Genomic DNA, 23,457 nt, shown 5'->3' on the forward strand with positions numbered 1-23,457 from the left:
TTTTATTCTGTCAATTTCCTCTTTTGATGGCTTTCTCAAACTTGTGTGGCTTACATCAGATTCTATATTACAAGCTCTATCATCCATTTCTTCATAATTGTCAGAAAAAATTTACTAATGGAACCTCTCATAATTATTTCTTAGGTTTTCTACATTCAACTCTGACTAATCTTGATCTGAGTCATCATCTTGTGCACAATAAGAACTCATCAAGTTGCAAGCTATATTATCTAGGTTTTGCTCGTCAGCAACTTCTTCTGGTTCAGATTGTTGCGATGCAACAATTGATTGGGCAACTACACAATACTCAGGGGAATGAGGAGATTGACAAGCCATACACCAAGGGACATCTTCTGCAACATTTATTGAATTCCTCTTCCATGGATCAAGTGTAACCTTTTCATTATTACCCTTAGCTATATTGGTAATAGGCTTACCATCCTTCCATTGAGTATTATAAGAAAAGTTTTGTAGCCTATTCTATTTGCTGAAGTTATTATTACCAAACTATGGTTTATCACTAGTGGACACTTTATTAGTGTTACCAAGAGCAGGTTTCAGATCCTTCAGCGTATTCAAGACTTTATCCATCTTGTCTTCCTCTAGTTTTTTATTTCCGACGGGCTTGTCATTCTCTTTTGTTCCCTCGAGAAGCAAATAGGTTAGGGTCATCTCTTCTCCCCAACTCTCCTAATGCTCTTCCATTGTTCTCAATATTTACTGCAATTCTGAAGGCATTCCTCAATGTCTTGGGATCTTTATCTCTTAGTATGTATGCCATTTTGCTCTGAATGAATGAAAGATTTTTAATGACGTCCACGAGGCCATAAGCCTAAGGGACCCACACAAACTAGTAGTTAGTCTGATGTGATTTCTCCAACCTGTCTCTTTTGTCGTGAATCTACATAAGTAAAATGGCCCCCTTGAGGAGTCTTGGTCCTTTGAAAAGGTCTTTTATGTTGTCCACTTTTAACATTTCTTTGTGTTGGTTGCGAATGTCTTCATATGTTGTACAATCCTTCAGATACTGCCACTCTATTTCCACCACACCCTCATTGCAAAATCTACAAATTTTGTCCTCCCACTCTTCCTTAGGGACCTTCCATCTACCAATTTCACATCTCAAATGGTGGGAACCAGATCTCAATTGAGCGATTAGGATTTTTGCCTTTCCTTTGATCTCGGCTCCTAAATATTCTTTGTTGTCATGTTCGCATGTGGGATTAAATTCTTTGACATAATAGGCTTTTTTTCTACCTAACTGATTTGCCCACATGACAAATCTGACTTTTCCTGCCACCCATTTTTTTATTTCAGAATTGTTTTCCAGGCACTCTTGGTAGTCAATGTTCCACTTGTTGAACCATTTATCGTTTTATTTCTTCCATGTCTTCTTCCAACGAGCCAGTTCTCCGTCAACCACCCTACTAGGCCAGCATTGTGCATCCATTTTACTCACTTTTTTTAGATAGCTCAACAATCCAACAATTGCTAAGGCCTCCACCGGCAACATGCCCACCTCTAGTAAACTAATCTTGTATGGAACTGTGGATTTGATTTTGAGATTAGTTGTGATAAAGTGCTTCTGAATTCTTTCAATTTGTCACCATTTATGGTTTGATATGCTACTCCCCCATACCTCATTGCCGTATAAAATAACTGGTATCACCAGCAACCCAAAGAGGGTTTTCTTAGTCTTCCAATCCCATAACTCTGTTGTCTTGGACCTGTTTTGAAGACGATAAGAAGCCTTCCATCCTCCCCATATCCTTTTTGATCTACATGTTTCCCAACTAAGCCGGTAATGGAAATCTATCCCCAAATACTTGTATTCTTCTACAATTTCTAGCGCTTTGTCATTAAATATGAAAGTGCATTGTTGTTTTCTCTTCCTCAAGGAAAAGACCATGACCTTGGTCTTAGAAGTGTTGACCTCTATCCCTAACTTTTGTGAAAAAAGTTTTTAAGTTCTTTAAATGTTCCCTCAGCCTTTGTACTGTTTTAGCAATGAGAATGAGGTCATCAGCATACAAAAGCAATCTGATCACATATTCAGCCAGCTGAATTCCTTCTCCATTGGCTTTGTTTAGCCATTCCTCTAACTTGTCAATATAGAGGCCAAACAAGGTAGGAGATAACGGGCACCTTGTTTGACCCCTATGTCACTATCAAAACATTTTGACATGCCCACTTTGGTTCTGATTTTCGCTTTAACTTGTTCGTAAAGTTTATAAACAGCAGCTCTATACTCTGTTGGGACCTCCAATTCTTCCATCCTATTCCATAACTTATCCCTAGGGACAGTGTCGAAAGCTTTCTTAAAATCAACAAAGCAGCAAAAAGCCTCTTCCCCCTGTTTATCCCACGCTTTTTCAATGAGGAACCTTAGGGTAATGCAGTGATCAATGGTGGAATGTTTTGGCCTGAAACCCACCTGTCCCATAGCTCTTTTCCCTTCTTTTGCCCATCTGTTGATTCTCCGGTCTACCATACTCCCCTAGAGTTTTCTTAATAGGGTGTTCACCATGATGGTGCGGTAGTTGGAAGGGTTGTTGACATCTCCGCTCTTATGGAGAGGACTGACTACACTGGTGGTCCATTCCATGGGAAAGCAGCCTTGCGTGACCATATTAAAAATGTTCTTGATGTGTGGAGTCAACAAATCTGTCCCCCACTTTAGAAATTCAGCCTGCAGCCCATCAATATCCTGAGCTTTTCCACTCGCTAATCTCCTTATCCCTAGAATAATTTCTTCATCAGAAAATAGTTCATGTGAATTGTTGGTTGTGGGGGGTGAAGCTTCATCCTCTGGTCTCTCATAAAGCGACTTTGCATACTCTAACCATTGAGAATCTGTAATTTTATTTTCAACCTATTTCCTAGCTGCTTGCAACTTCCTCCAAAAATCTTTAGGATTGTGCTTTTCTAACATGATTTGCTCCTTCCTTTGATTAATCACATATTCTTCTTTTTTGGAATTGATCAGTTGTTTGTATTCTCTTATGATTGTTTTGTTTTCCTTTCTCTCTTTGAATTTTCTTTTTGCGGCCTTGCATTCTTCATCATATCATGGGTTAGCCGGAAAGGTGTTTGAGATGCTCTTCTTTGTCTTTGTTCTCTTACAACCCTTTAGTGCTCCCCGAATTAATGGGATTAGCAAGCTGCTGCTGATATGACTTCTCTTATCACTAATTTCATCAAATGCAATGAAATAGGTTGCCAAGCACACATTTTCATCTAGCCTCATGACTTGAAAAAGTTTGTACATCCCCTTTTGAGACCTAACGTTAAAATCAAAGGTAGACTCGTTATAGTATTTCTTGATGTTGTTAAACTCATTCAACACAAAGCCCACGTTAGTATTATCCCCACAGTGTTCTTTGAAGCATTTCCCGAGGTCATCCCAAGAACTAATACCATCATCAAAGAGTCTCCTAAACCAATCTCTGGCATCTTCTATGAGGGAATGCACAAACAATTTCATGACTATGTCCTCATGTTCTACCTCATAGTCATTCAGCATATCAATGAAATTTCTAAGGTGTTCCTCTCCACTAATGGCATTGATACCAACAAATTTTATAACCTTATCTTTCAGCTCATTTGGAACAGGGTTAGGGTATCTTGGAATCCATACAAAGCTTATTTTCTTGTATCTTTCTAAATATACAGGTCTTCTTTGAAAACCTAAGCCACCACTAACAACATTAACTATCGTTCCTAAATTAGTGTTTGCCTCTTGTCTAGACACATTTTGACCAATTATAGCAAAAGAACCATTGGACTAGATTGGGAAGTTCTTGCATTGCTTGTTAATGGACCACAAGAGACACCAGAGGACATACCTCGAGAAGATGCAGCCTGTCGAGCAGCAAGGCCTAAGGAAGATTTCAAGACTCGGATTTTTCTTCTCATTTCTACAGCTTGGGCTTCATTCTCAGTCTTCTCCAATTCCTTTGCAATATCTTCACGCTCTTTTCTAGCCTTTTCTAACTCCAAATCAATCTTGGACATGGCTAGTGCACCTTTCGAAGATGTTGTAGGCTCATTGATCTGTACACCAACCACCTTTTGCTTGCCTTTTGCCTGCAACTTTAGCCATAGGTTCTATCGTACTTGTTTCAACCTTGGTATTTTCTGCAGGTTTGTATGGGTGAATCTGGCTTAAGAGAGATCCCTACTTCTCTTGCAAAGCACGTTCCTCTTCTTGACACTTAGACCTTAACGCTCCAAGACCCCGAAAAGATCCGTATGCAGAGATGTAGATTTCTCTTCCAACTTCTTGTTTTGCTCTTTCAACAAGGCCATCCTTCTTAGTAGACTTTCTCTTTCTATGAGGGTGTTCATAGTTATCTTTTCCTTTTCTTTCTCCAAACGTATATGCTTGGCATCTTCTTCTGCTACTTTCCTTCTGAGAACATCTAACTCATGAAGAGATCATCAGGATTGATAGTGGTTGTTTATGATTATGCGGTATCATCAAGATCTATAAGATTTCTCTCAATATAAGGAACATGCTATGGATGAGATCGTCTAGGCTAGGTGCTCCTTGATCTCCCATGCTAATCCATTCCTTTAGAACCACTTTGCCTAAAAACAGTATCTCCAGTAGATGAAACTATTTTATCCTAGTAGATTCTTTCCTCCTGAAAAGGAGTAATGAAAAGTCCACCCATAACCCTGGTATTCTCAAATTCAAAGCTCAAGGACAAGGACTCCTCTTCTATGGATTGATATTGGGAATTCCCTTTTAACATAATCCCTAGGTCTCCAGGCATGACTAGATTCTCCTTTTTTCTTATGCCAATTCCTTCTACCACCTTGTGGTAAATCTATTTGTAGTTGGACCTCAAGGAGTGCTCTTGTGTAAGCTCTTGTGTTTTTTCTCTTGTCAACCATTTTACTAAAATATAAACCGAACACTGGTTAGGAATCCTTGACTAAGCTACCCCCCACTAAGGGAAATAAGACTTTTCTAATGACAAACCTTGAGAATCTACAAAAAGGCTAAACCCCTTAGGGAACAAACCCTTTACTTGTGAAGAACGTGACTATCCTCACTGGCACACTTATAACATAAAATATTCCACACTTACCCCTGGTTGTGACAAAATGCATTAACCTGATGAAACACAATGTACTACAGAAGAAAACAACTCTATTACACGATGAAAGGAGACTGGTTTGACACACATACCATAGATTCTTTTACACAGCACCTACGTAATGTGTCCCCAGCAGAGTCGTCATTTTGTTGGCTCCTGATTTGATAGGAATTATCACCTTTTGGAATGTGGAATATTCCTAGGATTTAGCTACAAACCATGATAAGTATATCCAATCAAACCAATAGGACCAACTGACAAGACAATGTGGTCTTCTTCCTTTCAAACTCTGCAAAGTTTAGGCGGCATTTCTTTAACAACATACAAATATTAATCCCTATGAAGCAAATAGTTGCCCTAAATTCTTCTAACTCAAAAAAAAATCAAAAGAAATGCAAGATAGCTAATCTTCCATATTCGGTGATTTTTAAGTCAAGTATGGGCAAATTCTTTCAGATCCACACTATAACCTAAAATCAAAGGTTTTTGATTAAGGATTTTGAAGTTGTGCAAGCCTAGATTGCTCAGAATGACACCATGATCAGTGTTTTGTCCATTGGGGATTTTATGTATAAATCTAACACTATGACCCCAGATTTACTCCTTCACTTTGTGGATAAGATCAATACACAATTAAGATCTCATACTTATCAAAATCTCCTCATGAAACCCTTCAATTCCCTCATAACACATTAAGCATGTAATTAATCAATCAAATTAACAAAAAAACATGAAATGGGGTATAATCCAAACTAGGCAACTCCAATTACTTCTTCATTTGTATTAATTTGCTTGAAATAATAAAATTAAAGTCTCAGATCTATGAATCAAAACAACTCAAGATGTACTCAAACCATTGCAACTCTATTTTCCCCCATGCATGAGCAAAATCAAAATATAGCAATATACAATACTAGACCGACTTAAAATAGAAACATGATATTTCATTCTTCAAAATTTGGACCCCCCATCAAGTCTTGGAAACTCATTTATAAAGATGAGTTGCAACAAGCTTTAGACTTGGAGGGAAAAGACACATGTCACTTTCTCATTTGACAAAAGTATTCTAGTTACAACAAAACATGACTTATTATGGAAAGCGTGTGCAGTTAGCCTTTCACTAGCCTAGTGTGACATCTCTGATTCACGCAACTCCTTGCTTCTCCTTCTTAACCGCATGTCACTATCAAAAGGGAATATCTTTGATAATCATTGTTGTTCAAGTGGGCCTTCATTGTTCAAGTCATCAACAAAGTGTACCTCTTTACCTACTCCTCATACTCATCATCAGTTGGCCATTTGTGTTCGAGGCTCTAATCTACCACCTATCTATATGAATTATATTTTATTGTGGCTTGTGTAACCTCTTTCTCAAAAATTTCATAAAACATCCAGGAATTTATAGACTTTGAGATGCACTCCTGAAAAAGTATCATATTCATATCTTGTGCTACTGGTTTTACCATCTCATTTTCTTAGTGTTTTACCATCTCATTTTCTTAGTGATGGACTTAGTTCTCTAGTCAACAAACTCTTTTACACTCTTGTCCTCTTTCAGAATAGGTGGTACAAGTGTGCCTCGAAACCCTTCTAAATTGTCATTTAGCTCCACCATTTTAGTTTCAATATAATTTGGCAAAACAGAAAAATTCTTAAGTGATTTAACAATTTTAACATTGGACATAGCATCTGGAGGGGCATTTGGGTCCACTCTTACACACAATTCAATCTGTTTCATCTTCTCAATTCTACTAACCCATTGCTGGAAAGACAATGCTTCAGGCATCATTTCCAGGATATTTCGTCCAAGTTGTCCCTTTTGGACTCCTTGGTTTGTCCGACAGTTCTCTATGGCTCAGTGGTTTGGGGGCCTTCTCTTATTGCTTCTGATTGAGCTTCTATAGAGAGGGTTCAGACGTTGATGTTACAACGTATCATAAGATGTCACAGACTCACCCCTCACAACAGTCTTAGCTGAGTTTGGAGCTCATCCTCTCAAACTTGCTGCCATTTTTTACTTGATTTGGTTTCTTCATCGGCTTCGTGGTTTTATGGAGTCGAGTGTTGACCAGCACAGATACTCTCATCTGGCATATTGTTCTTCTATTGAGATTATGAGCTCTGACACCTCTACTAGGTCTCGTTGTCGATATGCCCAGGCCAACTCTTTGTTGGGTTCGATTGGTATTGAGATAGATCGTCTTCCTCCTTACCAATTTTCACTTGATGCTCCTACTCATCTTCTCCCCTCACATCAGGAGTTGAACGAGCATGTCAGACAGGATATTTATAGGCAGTACATTACCACTACCTGGAGTACTCCACTGGGAGGTCTGCGACCTAGGATGGCCTTCTATGCTGAGCATTTCCTTGAGATTCAAGATGGTATTATTGTTCGCCCTGCTTATCTCTATCAGTGTTGGAATCATGCCTTACAATTTTCTTTAGGCTCATTCAGAGTTGGTTCTCACCGCCTCAGGGCTTGGACCGATCACCATATGGATCGGGCTGATTGGATATGTCAGTTATGTACTTTGGCAGAGGTTGAGACTGAGATCCACTTCATTTTTCGATGTCCTCTTTACTATGAGATCAAAGGGAGATTTTACTGCCATTTTAGAGATTGTTCTTCTCTTTCGATGTTCTTCAGCTATATTGATTAGCAATGTCTTGCATTTTATGTTTAAGAGGCCACCCATCTTCAAGAGATTACCCTACAGTCTTTTATACCTCAGGGGTGTACTTCAGACCAGCTCATTACTACCTTTTTCTATCCCTTGTCTCCTCCACGGGGTTTGAAAAGGCCTTCCAATACTTCTCATTCCAGATCGGTTAGACACTGAACCAATCTCTCCAAGCAGTGACAGTCCTACAGCAGTTCTACATGGCATTCTAAGACTATGGATCGTTCACAGGTTTACCCCTCTATTACTTTGTCTTCTTTCTTGTTTTGTTTCTTGCTTTTGTTTCTTCTCAGTCACCGTTTGGTGCTTTTGCTTTGGCCGGCTCTTCTATTTGTATGCTCAGTCCCATAAACCTTGTTGGTTTCTTGTGAACATTAATATGGACATTAATATTATTATCTTATCTTATCATCTTCCAACTTGCTAATGGCTAAATATAACAATGAACATACCTGATACAGTCTGAACATTCTAGATTTTATTTTCTCATGCAAAATGCATCAATGCAGTTCGAACAATAATTCACTTGTTAAAATCAGAACTGCTTTTATCATTTCCAATTTTAAATTGTAAATCAACCACTTCCTTAATCAAAGAATTAACATCCTTATCTTCGCTAGGTGGAATCTGCTGAAGTGGCACTATGGCACTTGCTAGTGTAGCTGGTATAATACTAAACTATCTTGAAGAGCTTGTCCTGCCTGCACTTGGAGGCCTTACTATTTCTAATTCAGCTACCTTTTGTTCCAACAAACTTACTTGAGTTTTCAGACTAGTGGTTATCTTTGATTGATTTTCATAGGCAGCAAAAATATGCCTATACTTCTATTGTAGTACTTCATACCTCCTCTCTTTTCCCTTGGCCACATCATGCACATAAGAGAGATGTTCTTTTAAGTCACCTGTTGATTCAGATAGCTTTGCATCTTTTACTCTCTGTAAAACTATATTACCTCTAATACCAGCATCTTCATCAACAATTTCCTTTCCAGAAGTAGAAGCAAAGAAAGACCAAGTAGCTAGAGCAGCAAGACCCTCACTGTAGTGCATCCCTCTAGCAGGTTTATCAGATTGCTTGATGATAGGTCTCTTTGACCTCATTTCTTGCATGATTGAGTCAAATGTTACAGCATCTGCTATATTAAGATTTGGTAGCAAAAGGACCTCTATTTCCTTCACAAACTTTCTCCCTTCTTCTAGGGTGATAGACTCAAATCTAGTCATCATCTCTCCCTCAATTTTTTATATGAGCTCTTCAACATCAGTTCCAGCCCTTTGTAGCTTCTTTTCTTCTATTTTCTGATGACATTCTGGCCTATAATATTGCCCAAGTTATTGCTTGAGAGCCACTGATTTGATGAATTCATCATCTTCAACAAACTCCCTACAAGCCTCTGTTCTAACATCTCTAGGGAAAATTCCCTTTTATCTTGTGTAGTGATATTGGAAACAGGTGCCCTAGGCACTTGAAGAAGTCCTTTTGTTAACAATTCTTCTGGAATATAGATGTAATCTTCTTCCTCATTGTCCTCCTCAAGGATATTCGCTTACCCTAATTGCTCCACACATTGAGTGGGCATTATATTTCTCGAGGCTCCTTATTCTTCAAAGGCACAAAGTCATGGTTCCTACTAGATGGTGAAGGTGGAGTGGGTGGCCTTGGTGACTGTAGGGAAGGAGTCCTTCTCATTGGACCTTCGGCCTCTTGACCCTCAAGGATCACTGGTTCTATTGGTCTTCTAACATATTTCTTCCTATGATATACCTTCATACCACTTTCAGTCCTCTTTTTTGCAGGCTCGTCATCCTGAGAATTTGGCTCATCTCTCAATCTCTTTTCTCCTCTTCACTCTTGAGGAATCATATTAGAGGCTTTCGACAGCAGGTATAACCCTTCAACATCTTCTACAAATGTAACTTTGGCTTTCTTGGCTCAGCCAAGTTTCTCATTTATGGTTTCATACACACCAGAGAAATTTTCAAAAATTATGCTTAAACTCTGAGCCTAGCTCTTAGCATCTGGGAGCGGATCATACTTTGGGTCCACTTCATGCACCTCATCTAACAATTCCTGGTAAGCATGCCAACATTTCTTCTTTCTTCTCCAAGATTTCATGTCATCATCATTCCTAATAATGTCTTCTGGAAAATCAAACTTATGCTCACCCTTTGGCGTCAACTTTATCATGTGCATTAGCATCTGATAGAACCCTTCTATGTCATTCATCCTTTTGGAACTAAAGGTCTAAGCAACTGAACTATATCCTTTTGTCCCCCTTTAATCATTGCAAAATGACGAAATATTGTGAGGTCTAGGAAAAAGGTTCCCTTATTTGCCTTTGCTGGAAAATCAGTGTCTTGGAGTGTACCAATTTGTCTCATGACCTCAAGAAGTCTAATCCTTAATGGGACATACCTTGGCAACACAAAAGGTCTCCCTTGGAAACCATAGATTATGAAACAAGTTGTGTGTGTAGAAGTAAACATCTCCCCGTTGGTGGCATAATTTTGCGGTAGCATTGCAATCAAGTGGCCTCAAAAATGTGAACAGGAAACTTGGGAAATCTCTAACAAATGGCAATAGAAACTTGGGAAATCTCTAATAAATGGCAACAGTCTCCTTCTAAGAACCATTCCAAATTCATTTTCAAATAATGTAAAACTTCGCTCATTCCAATCAATAGACAAGATGGTTGACCATAATTGCACTGGTAACATCATCTCATCCCTGTCAAACTCCATATACATATGCTGGAAAAATAGTCTCTGTTGTGGAAGAGGATCATATGCATGAGTAATGAATACCATCTAAAATTTGTTGTCTCTCCTCTGTGTAATGTTTCCAACCCCGCTAATTCTAGCCTCTAGGTACTAAGGGAAGTCATAAATCACTGCAATTCCACATTTTTGTATCCCCAGGAAAATCCACATTTTTGTATCCCCGAGCACATCCTAATTGTTGACTTGCAGAATTTCCCACTTTTAGTTAACCCTAGCACCTGATATAAAGCAGTGTGTGTGTTCAACAGGGTGTCATCATAGTGCTCTACATTACCTACAGTATATGGCACAATTGCAGGTGTTAGCTTGATCCCATCCACCTCTTTTAAGAAAGGGGTTATTAAGCTTTGTACCACATCTGGCCTAGCTTGGTTGAAAGCATTCTCAACATTTTGAAACAATTTCATCAATCACATCTAGGGAAAATGAAGATCAAAAGCTTTTCTAATGGACTTGGCATCAAATTTAAATAAAACTTCTCTGTCCAAATCCCTAATTGTCTGTGTAATGGGGTCATATTTTGTAGCTAATTCCAATAGTAAATCTATATCCAAGAAAATAGTAGGAACCACCAGTTTCCCAAGGTCATACTACCACACATTGTAGAAAGGGCTTTCTGCATTGGCTTCATACCACCTCCTAAAAACATATAAACCCTTAATTGGCATGAATGAATCACAGATGTAGGCATATTTATCTTTCAGACCCGTGGGTACCTCATTCTTCAATGTTATCCATTGCTTTGAAGCAGCCCTACCCTCCTTGGATAAAGGTAATTGATCAATAAAGTCAGCCTGCCTATCCTCATAATTGAATTTGCCAAAGTGTTATGCCTTCCTATCCTCATAATTAAATTTGCCAAAGTGTTATTTGGGCAGCATTTTCACGATTTTGGGTTGCTAAGAAGACTAGGTTTTCACAAAGGTTTGTCAATTAAAACTAGGGCTTTGACAGCAACCAAATATACAAGAGAAATCCTACAATTTCAATCCTTTGTGAAAATAATTATTGGGAATTCGAAGACGGCTTTTTGTTACTTGCCTTTTCGCTAAGAAATTTCGCTCTAAACTTTGCTTCGATTTTTTTGTTGAGGGCGCAGACAATTGTTTCCAAGATTTCGACTACATTGAGATGGCAATGACGGAATGATATGACAATTTTAAATCCTTCAACATAGCATTAACTCTTAAATTCGTGCAAAATAACTTCAGTTGCTAATGAATAGCTTTTCCCTTCGTCTGGTATAAAGTTTGAACTTCCATGGTTGATTTTCATTCCTCCAATATTTGACAGCTATTATCTCTATTTGACTCGTGTTGACAGTCACTGTCATCATCTGGGACCCACTGTTCGACCAATGAGAAACAAGAAGAGATGCCGCATAGACTCCTTTGAAATTTCAACATCTTTGGGAAGAGAGGCCACGTGTCCTCATCTAGTGTTTTCATGAGACAAATGTTAGGTCTGACGAAAACACGCAGGTCGTCGATCTTCATCCCTGATGTCTGCTTAGCGTTGAATTTTTTTCAGTGAATGATTAAATCGCAGCCGTTGATTTGGCGCATGTGCATAATCCTCCTTTTAAGTGGCTCAAACTCCCTTAGCGTTGTGAGGAGACATGGGGACATCTTGTGTTTTCGTATTTGAGGAGAGAGAACCTCACGAAAACACAAGAACCATTGATCTTTCTTCCTTTAAGCTCATGTGTTCCCAGCTGACTCCTCAGGTCTCAAGAACCAATAATGTCTCAGGTCCCACCAAGCACTTCCTTCACATTAGTCCCGGACATGCATCACGATCTCAAGTTTTCGTGCGATCTTCTGCAAACATCCAAAAAATGCAATGACTATTTGATCTTCTCTATGGGGTCCCTCTTTGAACAATGCTCCTCCAACCCTAGGGACACATGGCATGATCCCGTGTTTTTGCCTCATTATTGGCAACAACCCAAAAACATGATGGCTGCTAGATTTCCTTCTTTAGCAACGGTGTGCTGGACCCACCATCCCGTATCCAAGCTAGAGCCAGATGGACCAATGAGGGAGGAATAACTCCATTGACTCACCAAGTCCCACAATAGTCCTCTGAACTCAGGGCCTTGCTACGTGGAAAGATCTTGCGTCTTCACATTTGAGGAGAGAGAACATCCTGAAAACACGAGTCATCCGATCTTCCTTTAAGTAAGAGTCATCACTTGAAAACCTGGGGGGGCCATGCGACACACGTATGCATCTTCTATCTTCGCATGAGTTTCTACCAGTCATGCGAAGATATGACAATCGTTGGATCTTGGTCCCACTTCGTTTGCACAAGTAAAGGCTTAAAACAAAAATTCACCAAGGTTAATACAAAGGTATGGACCACGATGAAAATAAACCAATGTTGTGAACGCCTAGGGATATAAGGGGAACCCAACACATGAAATTATGACCCTTATTTTAAGTGACGCGATTGTAAAGAAATATTTCACAGGGTCAAGACATAATGTTTTAAAACATTAGGTAAAAGGGGAACTCCTTTTCACGACATAAGGGCTCTCTTCTTAGTTACATAAAAAGCAACTTTAAAACATAAAATTTGGAGGGTTTTTATCCTTTAGCTAGGGTTTCTCATCTTTCAAGAAGATTTCTCATGGTAACTACACACACATGAACCCTAACTCTGACCAGACAAGAAAGAAAAGTTGCCATCTCAGAGATTTTTTCAACCTGCAGAAAGCACTGCTAACATATGCATGCTTTCTTCAAACTGTTTTGACCATAGCACTTCACCTAGCTTTTTGGGAAATGGAGTTAGATTTCAGAATAAACTCACCTAGCTATGGCTTGCTTTCAGATTGGAGGTTCTTGTTGAAACTTTAAGTCCTTAGCATTTGGAAATAGAGGAAATTTTTCTTAAGTCCTTAGCACTTGGTGTCCCTGCTTTGGGTCGGTCCCTTGTGCAGTCCCGTGGACCCATTTTGTGGTCTTTTGTTTTACATTAATAGTTTTATCTTATCTTTTCACTAATGCTTTTTTGTTATATTTTTTTCTACTCACACCAAGTTGTTGATGGTGTCTCACATTCTCAAGTGTCTTTAGATATTTTGCACCTCCAGACTTTACTGTATGACCAAAGATATACCCCATCTTTCTTCACCATGTTGCCACCATCCTCTCCTTCCACACTAGATCCTCCCAATAGGGCCAGGGAAGTCACAATTCAGACTATACTCATGCCATTTGCAATGTCTCCAAAAACACTCTTCCCCTCAACCAGCCATGCAGCCTTCTGGTTAGTCATTTCCAGTTGGATGGCATGTGGATTGATTACTTACCTACAAATCACTCATCTGCACCCTCTCATTCACACAGGTGGGCCCCTCCAAACAGATGGGACAAAATCTCTCACTTAATTGTTGCCAATTCACTGCAGAAAAATGCTTCATTGACTCAACCTAACTTGAAGTTTCCGACTCACAACCTCAAGAACATGAAGACAATGCTCCCACTAGTTGGAGACCAATTGTTATATCCCCCGATAAAAATATTATATGATTTCTACTCGACTCAATTCAAATCAACACAAATGTCTGGATTTATTACAAGATCAGGTCTAATGCAGCATATACTATTCTCAATATAAGATATAAAAATGGATAAGGATTCCCTTTGAGTGCAAACAACAAACACAACAAGAAAACTTAAAAAATACTCCTTGTTTATTTAAAGTGATTTCAACTTACAATTAATTTGGGCTTTATCAAACTTTCTGAACAATCATAGCAGGTATTTATTATCAAAAAATATAGCAGATCAACAGCAATTGCCACTAAAGGAGCCACCATAAAACTTACAAACCCTAGGCATAAGGGAGCCACATATCACCCAAAAAAAAAAAAACCCTATAAATGCCTCCCAAACAGATTGTTGAGGCTCAAATAGAATCCTTGTGTGGCATTGCCTATGGACCATGGCATTTTGGGTACGGCAGGGGATGCGTTTTGGAGATTAACAAACACGCACACATGGATAGAGTCATTATTTCTTTGAATCAATGAACAGCAATATGACAACAGTAATATAGCATTACAATGTTAAAATCATATTAAGCAGCATCTTCATAAATCTAGACACCATCCACATTCCAGAAAGAAATTGTTTGTTTGCATTTCTCCCAATATCACACTATGGAAAATACAGCTTTAACACCATATCAAAAATTTTGAAGTTTGCAACTTCTGGAGCAATGACATCAGAAATCCAAATTATTGCTGTTAGTGTTAACTGTTATAAACTTACATAACTTATAGCATCAACTATGAATTTTGAATTGTGATATATTAATTGCTAGGGGATGCCCCCCATCGTTGAAATGCCTCAAGGAGTGAGGACAGGGGCCTGAGAAGTCGGATCATGTCCACGTGGAACACAGAAATACCACAATGCTAGATAAGAGTTTTTTGTCCATTAAACAATTTGAGAAAATTAGGGGGGCTTTTGTCCTCCAGTCTCTAACAATAGATGAACAGGATGTCCAAATTATTTGAAGAAAACAAGAAAACAACCTTTGATCACTGGCTTTAATTAAATATGCACAGTGGGCCCAATAAGGCATATTTCAAAGTCTCCCTCACGCTTGTTACATAACACAAAAGACCTCATAATCTAGGCACTCTTAAAATAGTACACACTTAAGCATTACAAAGCCATTTCCTAATTTAGTTCCTCAAATTTACAAGAAAAAGAAACTAGGCTTAAGTAACATCACGATGTCTAATGGAAAAGGGGGGAAATGACAGCATTGATGAGGGAGAATATTAGTTTGATGGATGCTAGGTGACACAAATAATTGGGAAGGCCCCTGATACAATCTGAATCATTTCGGCTGCTTAACTTTCAAATTATCGTATGAAATTGTGAACACATGCTTTCTATTTGTAGAGAAGGATCTTTTTTGTAGTTTTATTCTTCTGGAGACGAGTGAGACTTAATTCTTGGGATCTACACAATTTATATGACTTCAAAACAATCCCATTCCATCCTTTTTTAGAGGATAAGCTATGTTTATTTCCTTAAAAATTATATATATATGAATCTATTACATCAGAAAGAAGAGTTTATCTTAAAAGTAACAATTACTCATTAAAAATGGGTCATTGAAGGGAAGATTTTAGAATTAAATATGGTATTCAATCAATCCTTGAAAGTAATATACACAGATCTTCATCTTCATTGGTGATAATATTTACCAGGGATGCATAAATAGCCACTACTTCACTTACCACAAGACAAATCATTAGATAGGTGTTGTTTTGCATATCTAATTTGCAAATAACTCTTTGAGGAATTGTCTAACTGTACTTGTGCATGCTATAACAGGTTTTACTTGTATTGATATACATGTTCCGTGTGATGTTATAGCTAAGGGGTATATGTTTATCATGTCCCAATAGAAAGATAAACAGAAATGTCTAGTTTTAAGAAACTCAAAAGCATGCATTTCTCTTTATGGAGCCTTGTCCTTTGTGTATTATATCCAAACAACACTAACTTCGTTATGGTGCAACTGTTAAAAAATCTGTGTTTTATTCTTGTTTCTTTGACCAAATAAAAGAAAAGCAAAAAGAAACCTGGCCTTCACTGATTCTTTTCGCTGTCATTTCTTGCCATTCCCGATAAAGGGAGAAGAGTTCGTTTGCAATTTTGGGACTAAAAGCACCTAAACACATAATATACAAAATTCAGAATGTCCATATGTCACAACTCGGAGCAAAAGCAGACACTAAAGGTAAAATATACAAGAGAAAATTAGCTTCATATTAAAAATAAATCCTTTAATTCTGCTTTTGTAGCTTATAATAGAGTTTACCTAATATGGTGCAACTGAAATCTAAGAAGTAACCAGAAAATTGTTACAAAAATTCTAGCAAAACAACCCACAGGGGAATTCCAACTATGAAGTTCCAAGAATGCTAATGACAGTGTAAGCTGCATGACATTTGCCAAGAAATTCATAAGCAAGCAATAACCTAAGTGATCTAGTTATATCAATTCCTCGTAAACATTTACTTGTGCCCTGCAAGGCTGATAGAAAAATGCTACTCATGTTCATTACCAAAGCCTGTTTACGACCATCATATCTAGTGATGTATTTCAAACTGCAATACTCCTGTCCTCTGTTCTATATTAAAGCTGTGGAGAAGACCTCGCTTATCTTCATTTCCCATAGTCTAAAGAATGAAGCAAAGGAAATGATTGAAATCTAATAACAGCATTTCAAACGGGGCTTTGTAATTGTATATTTAAGAGGCAACTTGCTAATATTGTTTTAATTATTTTAAGAAAAAAATTTAAACATTTAATAGTACAATGTATGTTAAAATAATTTTGGAGGAATTTTCAATTCGTGGGCCTAAATTGGTGACCTTTCATAAGAAACATTTAAGCTTCCTGTTCAATTTTCACATCCAGTGACAAAAACCCTTGGGCTTTCAAAGATATTAAAGGACAAAAACTCTCTTGGATTTCCATTACTAGAATTGCGAACAAATGTCCTCATCTCTATCTAGGACATCTCTGCATGAGCATTGCATTGGAGCAGATTTTGACCAGTTATCTTAAGTTTCAGATGTAGAGCAACTAGATTTGCAAGGGAATATTATATTCAGGATTTGGAGAGCTTCGTTGTTGATTTATAAAGTTAATAGTTGTCGATCAAAATCATTTCATTGTTAGATCTTGAGTGCCATACTTTGAAAGAATTATCATCATCATAAATTGCTGCCAGTATTTGCACACATCATTGCTGTTGATCACCCATCATTATGGAATGCACTATCATATTTTGGGAGAACTGAAACCAATTTCTGGCAAATATGGGAATGTCTGCACAGCATATGAGTGATGCATCTTAGTGAAGCAGCTGACCCTGGAGAGTTGTTGCAGCTGTGTTTGTGACATTTTAACAAGATTTTTTCCTGCTGTTCCAGTCTTGTGAAGACCTGGTATAGCCATACCAACCGTACCAGCAGTTTATTTAGACATTTTCAGTCATATGATCAATCAACGATTCAGATTTGCTTGTTTTTTACACTATGAGTGAGTATGCTTCATTGTAACTTCAGAATTTGTTTTTCCAGTTTGCATATCAGCTTTATAATTGTTTCTAAAGGTTGCAGTTGAGGAAAAAATCAATTTCAAGGGTCCCCTATTGCTGTTTAAATTCAGATCTGAGTATTTTTGGTAACCTGACGTTTATATCAATAATGATAAAGCATTGAATCTCAATGTATTTGACATATATAAATCAGTTCTGTTGTTTGTAAAGCATTTATTGAAAGCTTCCGGCATTTGGGGGTTTGTTGCAGAGTTCCCAGTAACTTGTATATGTAATCAGCATTTGATTTCAAGTTCGCTTTGCCATTCCACTTTATTTCTTGTTTCAAAATCAGAAATTACAAAAACATATAATTCATAAAAATTCAGATTGGGAACATCACAAGTGGAAAGCCCATGCAGAGATGGAACTCTTGACAAGGTGTTATCAAATAATGCTCTTTGGAAATACAGTAAGATATGACGGCCGTAAACACTAGCTACAGTGACCTTAAAATTTTAAATTCTGATATTTTAAGGTGCTATACCTTAAAAGATATGGCCGAAAACACATAATGCTCTTTACTATTTTACTGTGGCCAGCATTTTAAATTTTTAGGTCACTGTTGAGCAAGACAACAAATTGGCATATCAGAATTGCCCTGAACGTGCCAAGGAGGCTGTGTTACCAATTTGGATGTTGAAGCCTGCTTGTACAAGTCCAATCTGGCCCAAATATGGATCTAGATCCAAGCCAAACTGGGGGGCGATTTTAGGTCCTGTGCCAACCTGAAGGTTTGACCTAGGTGAACCCACAGCATATTCGGCTGCCAATCATGCCCATCCAGTGAATTTAGCGTATCATCTAATTTGACTTTTGGCTTTCACCAAAAACCCAAAAATGTCACCCCAATGCCTAAGACATGGATTTCAGGACATTTTGAAGACAAACAAATCATTTTTCTTATTCTAAATGGAAAACAATAATATCATTCATTCTTACTGAAATTTTATTCTTGCTTGTTACAGGAATAGAGTTGAAGATTGACAAGGTCACCCGGAGACACATCTCCTGCCCCCCACCCCCCCCCCCCGCCCTCCAAGAAATGTCTCAAAGATAGAGACACATCTCCGAGACCTTTCGAGAATCCAGACTCTTCTAAATTGCCTAGAGACTTCATGTCAAAGTCTTCCTAACTCTCCAAGTCTGTGGCCACAAAATTAGAAGTCTCCCGCACATCTCTGGAGAAAAAGGCGAATTAAAAAGAAAATATTTTATTTCGACTGTCACTTTAGTCATTCAGAAGCCCAACAACTTCCCATTTGCAATCAGACGAAGCCCTAACCGGAGACAGGCATTTGGAAGGTAGGTTTAAAAAACTTTAAATTTAGTTTTTGCTTGAGCTTCCACCCTAAGCTTTTATTTGCTTGATTTTCAACTAGGCTGTGTTTTGTTTGATGGGGCTTCCTATTTTTTATTCACCATTTTAGGTGGTCAGGATTCCACATGTTGCAGACATGTCTGCCAGCACAGGTCCGCTGGCACACATGTATGTGAATGCTTCCACACTTCACATATATGTTTGCCAGCTGACTTGCACTGGCAGACATGTCTGCGACATGTGGAAGCATCTATGATTCTACTCAGTGCTGATTGCTATGAAATGTGGCAGCATAAAATTTCAATTTCAATTTAATAATAAAAAATTAAATTTTAAAAAATGAATGAACAACATTCATTGGACAATGAAAAATTGAAATGATTCAAATGAATTAAAAAAATCATATATTATTTAAAATATAGAATATAGAATTTTATTTTGCCAACAGACCTGAATAGATCTGATTAGATAATAGTTTTTATTTTTTGGGTAGAATGTCAAGTGGGGGTAGATACCCGTTGTGGAAGTATTGTGATCATATTCCTAGGACTAAAGGTTAAGGTGGAATTGGGACTGATATTATGATCATATTCCCCGTCCCATCCAATAAGATTCGGTAATGATATTATATAGCAAGAGACTTCTTCCCATAAAATTTGTACACAATTCTCTTATTTGTCACAATTGAACATTTGTTATTGCAATGACATCCTTACTTTAATGAATCAAATATTATAGAAGTTGATCGTTACCAGATCTGCTACTTTGATATGTTCGAGCTCAACTCTAAAGGATTGTATCTGATACATTTATCCAATTTGACTTTAGTAGACAAACCCACTAGATCTGTTCTTGACCAAATGGAACATTTCAGACAATGGATATAACAAGAGCTCTTGAGGAGCTAGAGTCCCTGCCTTTGTGTGAAATAGAATATAACTTTCTGGATTGATAGTTGTAATTGTGATTGTGTATATCAAGAGTTGGTAAATATTATATTTATAAAATTATATTTTTATTAATTCAATATCATTATTATAGTATTTATATGTAAAAATCATTGTCAATAGTCTTTAAGGATAGATTTCATAATTTTAGTTCTTTAACTTTTTGGTATTTTTATTTTCTTTAAATTATCTCCTACTTATCAAGATATATAGTGTTTTATAATTTTACCTTCATTATCTTTTTCAATATTCTTTCAAATCTTTTAAGAAAAAATAAATTTTGTAGACATCACAAAAAAATCTATTTTATAATTAATAAAGTAAATGATAAACCCTTTACAATATTTTTGAATTATCTAAAAATTAAATTTTAATGAGATCATAACAATAAAAGTGATACCTAACACATTTAAAATGATAAAGTCTTTTCAATTATATTTTCCTAATGTGTTTAAAAAATTAATATTTAGTTATTTATTAATTTATTTTATATAATATAATTATTATATTTTTACATGTCATATTATTGGTAACTCCATTACTTTAATAGCTGCTAAGCTCCTACCTTTCACCAGTTACTGTGCATTGAGTAAGGGTGGCTGAGATACACCACGGACATGAAGTGAATAGTTTTATGGTGGCTGAGACTATAGTCTAAAACAAAGAGACGAGTAGTTTAGTTTAGTGCCGGCACTAAACTACACTAGTTCTTTAAAATATTTGTAGAACTATATGATGCAATTTGAAAAGGAGACTTCTTCTCAAGCAAAAATATGTAATATATTACAGCCGTAATAATAATGGAGAGTCAAATTAATGTGTGAAGTTGGATATTCGAGTGATATCAGCGTACAGCAAAAATAAAATCTCTGTGATGCCAGCGTACAACCTGACAAGCAATAAATTAGCTTTATTTATTATTCCATAGCACAGCTTTTAAATTTTCTAATTTTTTGGTAGTGAAAATTCAAATAAAGTCCAGGAAATTATGCACAGACCAATCATAAAATCAGAATTTTTACATAAAAATTGATTTTTAAAATTGAACCTTTCAAAGTTCAAATATAACATTAGTTTACTCGCAGTGAAAATTAATCCCAATTCGTGGGGGAGGGCTACTGGGAACATTAGTCCCCTGCCTTATATAAGGCAGGGACTAATAATTATATATCCTCTGCTATAATGATAAATGAATGACTCTGCTTCAGTTGCTGAGATGAGTTTGATGTGCATGATGTCTTCAGCTGGATACCATACTGATATATAAGAAACAAATATAGTCTCCGATCTTTATTTGGATATGTTTTCTGTTTTTTATTATTAATCTTAGAAGTCCGCATTAGATATATCATATATCTCTGTTTGCATTATGATATAATTCTAGTCACATTCCTTATTTATTCTCCTCAAAAGCACACAGTCTACTGTAAAACCTTTTCCAATGTTATTTATTCGATTATTTGCTTCCCTATTTGTAATTCTATTGCTCAATAGAGTTTTACTGACTAGAGTTTATATATATATATGAGTTGAACACCCTTCCTATGAGTGACTGCAACAAGAGTTCAGCGAGTCTCATATTATTTTATTTCTGCAAATTTAGTATTCATTTGCAATTTGTGTTCTCTGATGTTAGGCCTCTGATATTATCACTCCAAAACAATTATATATGTTCTTCATTAATAATTCTATTTATGAAGTATAATGAGGCTCCTCCCAAGCTATAGTCGCCCACAGTAAAATATGTGTTAAGTCTGTACAGTTCACAGAGAAAATATCTCTTGCCGTAATCGATATTGCCATTGGCATCATTAGCATTAACTCAAACCTACTTTAAATTTAATATTGTTGTTCAATATAGTCGCTAATTGCCATGAACCGATTGTAATTATTAGCAGCAGCACTTGTATTATATCAAGTATCTTTGTAGCCAATAATTTACTCAAGCCAAGTCTTCATGGGTTATGTAATGTCCCCATGAAAACAGTCTTACGTCTATGGGACCAATTTCTTAGATTGGCAAGACTTAGATCATTGGGATCCCTTAATATATCATAATCTATTATAATATATCTTATTGACTGCATTAGAGTTAATCACCACAGATGATTATTATGTTATTACTGTATCCATTACTTCATATCCGATGACCATCCTGTAGAGAGATTTGCTGGTGTATACAGATTGCAGATTTTCATAACTTTCTCATATGTTGCGAATCTACATAGATTCTTCTCTAGTTACTTCCTCTATAGATGAAACCATTATCCAATAGCACAGTTGATAACCTTCACTATGTAAGACTGATATGATCTTACTTTATATCACACTGTTTTAAATCATTTTTTAAATAATTGATGTTAATGCTTTCTTGGTCTGTCTATGCTCATCCAGCCCCTCCCGCCAGCCCTACCATTGAAGTGAGATTAAAATGTCTTATTATATATTGCAAGATGGAATGATCAATGTCTTCCTTCCTTCATACTAATCACACCATTTCAAATCTAATTGGTAGTTGATTCCAAATTACTCTAATTGTCTTATTTATTATTGATACAATTGTCAAGGCATAGAAAATTGACTTGTTATGATACCGAACAGTTTTTTGTCTTAAGCAATATTATTAATGCATTGTGTAATCACTGCCAACAGACTCTTCTCGTTTTGCTCTTGTTATTCCCCTATGGTTAATTGATAATTCTCCATTTCATACTGTTGATGAGAGTTTTGTATCACTTACATAACATATTAGTAATTGGATATCTGATACGGAATATCAAACATACAATTCCTCTCTTTAAAAGTTATTGCTCATGGGATATGAGAATAACTCCAATGTTCCTTACACTTGTGGATATTCACTCAGTTTTATCGATGTGATTCGCTAGTAATCACATAGGCGGCCTTACGCAAATTGTTGAGGATAACTTGGACTTTGGTGGGATGATAGAGATGGTGATGGGTTTGTGAAATATGCGAGTGGTAGATAATGTTGATGGTGATGATGATGGAGGATGTCTCTGCCAATGATGATGTTGATGAGAAAGCGATGGTGGTGGAGGGTGAATGGGTGTGTTCTAATACTTGACTTACGTCTCTAACTTCCTTCTCTAAACTTCGACTACCTAGCTATTCACTATTCTACTCCTACTCTTATGAATGGAAGGTTAGCAAATGGACGGGGATCGAATCTAATGAAGGCTAACCAGCAGCCCCACCTCCATAGATGCAATGATTCAAAAGAAAAGAAACTAGTTTACCACACAAGGCTTCCCAACCAGCCACTAGGATGCTAGAGGTCTATAGTGTTGATCCCTATCAAACATCTACTAATGCTACCATACAACTATCCATCTACTTTACTCTTGCTTAAACAACTTGAAATGTAACCAACTTTAACAACTTGAAAAGAAATCTAACTCTAACTTTTTAGAAGTAGAAAACATGCAATAATGCCAAAGGCTCTTAATCACCATGCAAGT

The 23,457-nt window shown here is 37.0% G+C and overlaps 1 protein-coding gene across 1 annotated transcript in view; it reads right to left on the reverse strand.

The window, feature by feature from the left end:
• LOC149532085 (uncharacterized) overlaps window positions 1–23,457 on the reverse strand; it is a 64,755-nt gene that overhangs the window by 18,501 nt on the left and 22,797 nt on the right. Inside the window, exon 4 of the mRNA XM_089808464.1 lies at window positions 16,182–16,270. Coding sequence (XP_089664590.1) covers window positions 16,182–16,270 — 89 coding nt within the window. The remainder of the gene's footprint in view (window positions 1–16,181; window positions 16,271–23,457) is intronic.

Source organism: Cupressus sempervirens, chromosome 11 (assembly GCF_028749045.1).
Source record: "Cupressus sempervirens isolate cs-2001-9-10 chromosome 11, ASM2874904v1, whole genome shotgun sequence".
In the NCBI taxonomy this organism is placed as follows: Eukaryota; Viridiplantae; Streptophyta; class Pinopsida; order Cupressales; family Cupressaceae; genus Cupressus; species Cupressus sempervirens.